At 42.8% G+C, this 2,851-nt stretch overlaps 1 protein-coding gene across 1 annotated transcript in view; it reads right to left on the reverse strand.

The window, feature by feature from the left end:
- Nucleotides 1-1,094: 1,094 nt before the first annotated feature.
- c1ql3a (complement component 1, q subcomponent-like 3a) overlaps nucleotides 1,095-2,851 on the reverse strand; it is an 11,352-nt gene continuing 9,595 nt past the window's right edge. Inside the window, exon 2 of the mRNA XM_034862570.1 lies at nucleotides 1,095-1,611. Within this exon, the coding sequence (XP_034718461.1) occupies nucleotides 1,432-1,611 (180 nt within the window). The 3' untranslated portion in view covers nucleotides 1,095-1,431. The remainder of the gene's footprint in view (nucleotides 1,612-2,851) is intronic.

A 2,851-nucleotide genomic window follows, 5' to 3' on the forward strand; every position in this document is an offset into this window, starting at 1 on the left:
ATTTTAAATCCAACATTGTTAACATCCATGTTTCCCAGCGTGCAGTCTTCTTCCCTGTCTTTGCTCAAGCCCTACTTGGAGATCCGAGCGGTGGAAATCCAGTGGCAGGAATGCTCGTTACATGTCTGTGCATCCTCAGTCTGAACAGAACAGGGATCCACTGAGAGGAAAGACCTGCTCCACAGAGTAGATATGTATGGAAGTGTAGATGTTGGGACAGACCCTCGCTTTGGACGCAGTTCTTGCAACCGTGTATGAAGTTTAACATGTCTGCCTATCCTTTCTTCTTGCACCAAGCGTTGCCCTGAACACCACCCAGCAGGGATCAGAAAAAAATCATCATCTTGTTTTTCAAATGTATTTTTCCCAAACATTCTTCCTCTCTAAAGCTTCACATAAATCAAGTGCCCTTCTCTTTTCTGGACAAAACACATCATGGGTTAATAAGGCTCAAATTCTCATATCTGCATTGATGAAAGCATTGAATAAAACTTTAAAGGAAGTGCTGCTACAAACAACTGATGAGGAATCACATTATTAGATCATTAAAATCAAAATCAGAACATGAGAATATAAACAAATCAGGTAAAAAAAAGTGTTATTTGATTATATATTGATTTTATCAATGATTCTATTCTATAAAAGAGGTAATTTGGTTTATAATGGTAAAGTGTATCTTAATGCACTTCAAGTGTTGCCAGCTTTACTGTGCTATCTACATAATATCAAAAAAGAAATAAATAAACCACAAATGCTGACTGAGGCCTTTTTAATTAATTATCACTGTAGATATAGTTTATTATACTAAGTAATTATGCTTTATTAATACTAAGTATTGCACAAAGTCCTCCACAGTCAGTTTTTATAACTGAACACTAGCTGCTGCATTTCTACCACATTTGTAACTTTTCTACTTACTTTAGAGAGGCAGCTTGATTTGTTGACAGGCAGCTTGTCGACCAATCCCATTTAAGAGTGATAACTCTTCCTCTTAATGCTGTCTCTACAAACACCTCATCCTGGACTTATAACTCAAATAACAGTACTAGGCTACATGTAGGCTACATGTTTAGTGAATCTCTGCAACACCCCCCCCCCCTTTAACTCATGCAACACACCCATCTTCTACCTACCACTCGATCACTCAGTGACAGGACTACATCAACACAACGAGATCAGCTCTTAGCGTGACGTAATGGTATGAAGAGAGGAGATGGTTTGATCCCAACATTCAACCATTTCACTGATGCTTGTGTCCAATATCACTTGCAACGTAGGAGAGTGATGTTAGCAGGATGCAGAAAAATGAAATACTATGTCGGTTACGAAGGCTGATATTGGGTTTTGGTTTAAAAGAGGGAGTCTGAGCGTCTGATTGGCAGAGGGCAGACTGAGGCCTGTAGTAGCCAAGGGCTGAGCGTGGGTTGCTGTCTAGTCGGCGTAGATGATGAATCCGGAGAAGGTGCTGTACTTGTTGTTGTTGCCTCCATGCGCTTTGCCTCCGTCGAGTTTAATGTAGATCTCGTCTCCTGGCTCCAGATGCAGCACAGCGCTGTTACTGGCATAGTCATAGTTTTGGTCCGCATCCTGGGCGATGGCACTGGCACGCACCTGCAGGAATACACACACACACACATGTGTTGAGTAAACATCTCATAAGCACAAACAGTATGAAGTCCTGCTTTTGTTCATTTGGAGCTGATATGTACAGTGTTGCACCCGGTCTACCCCGTCTGCTCCTACTCCATCCATCCATCCAGCTTCATCAGCTTATCCGGAGTTGGGTCGCCGGGGGAGCAGCTCCCACTCCAAACTCGTCAAATCCCGACGCTGGATCAGTGTCTCTCAGGGTCAGATACCGTAAGGCTCAGTCTCCCAATCAGACCCTTTAGATCTTGATAGTTTTTGTGTACAACAAATAGGAGGAGTTTGCATGACGGTGGTGCTGGTGAAAAAGTCATGTGATCAATACAGATACTGTATACAAATTGCATTCCAGGTGACCTCATGGTTATCAGCGTTTTCACACCTGAAAGTCTGGAACAAGGTCTTGACCAGGCTTCATGTTTAAGTTGCATTGTCTACATTTGATCCCGTAAGTTTTGGTTTTACACTGCAGTTATGCAAGCACACTAAAGATCTATATGTGTCAAAACTACGTCCTGCCATCATCGCATGCATGAGCTGCATCTCCAGATAACTATCATTGACGGGTTTGTAGACAGGCTTCCCCGTCCACTCTGTTTTGCCGTTTTTTCCTTCTGACTTCTCTTACCCTACCCCACGGACCAAGACCATCTCTTTTTAATCAGACCAAAATTTGGAATTTGGTCTTTTGATCAGGTCCGGGGGAGGTTTCACACCTTTAATTTTGATTCGGATCAAACTAAAAAGTCAGAAAGTCCGAACCAAAGGGGGTATGTGTGAAAACTCCCTATGACTCAGCATGTAACTGAGTCTGGGGAGCTATATTCTACCCATGTTTCCTGTCTGTTTCCCAGCTTTTTGGACCGACATGAATTCTGAGAATTCACTTCCTTTCACACATAAATTACAAGACTAGTCATTTTCAAGACACATCAACAGTTTCTCTACCTAAGGATAAGGGACAGGTCAGGCTGCCATGAGTAATGAGTAAGTCGGCAACACACGTCTAGTCAAGACCACCTAAACAAGACCAAGTCATCACAAAGACCAGAGAGTGTCAAGACCAAGACTTTGATGGATTTGAGACAAAGAGTCAAGACCAAGACCAAGACCAAGATCAGACTAGTGCCAGAAAACAAGAGCTTCTCCTGTCTCCAGCATTCACTTCCTTGGGAGTGTGAGTTAATAGGGCAGAGGGGGGGGG

The sequence above is a fragment of the Etheostoma cragini genome, chromosome 22 (assembly GCF_013103735.1).
Source record: "Etheostoma cragini isolate CJK2018 chromosome 22, CSU_Ecrag_1.0, whole genome shotgun sequence".
Taxonomy (NCBI): Eukaryota; Metazoa; Chordata; class Actinopteri; order Perciformes; family Percidae; genus Etheostoma; species Etheostoma cragini.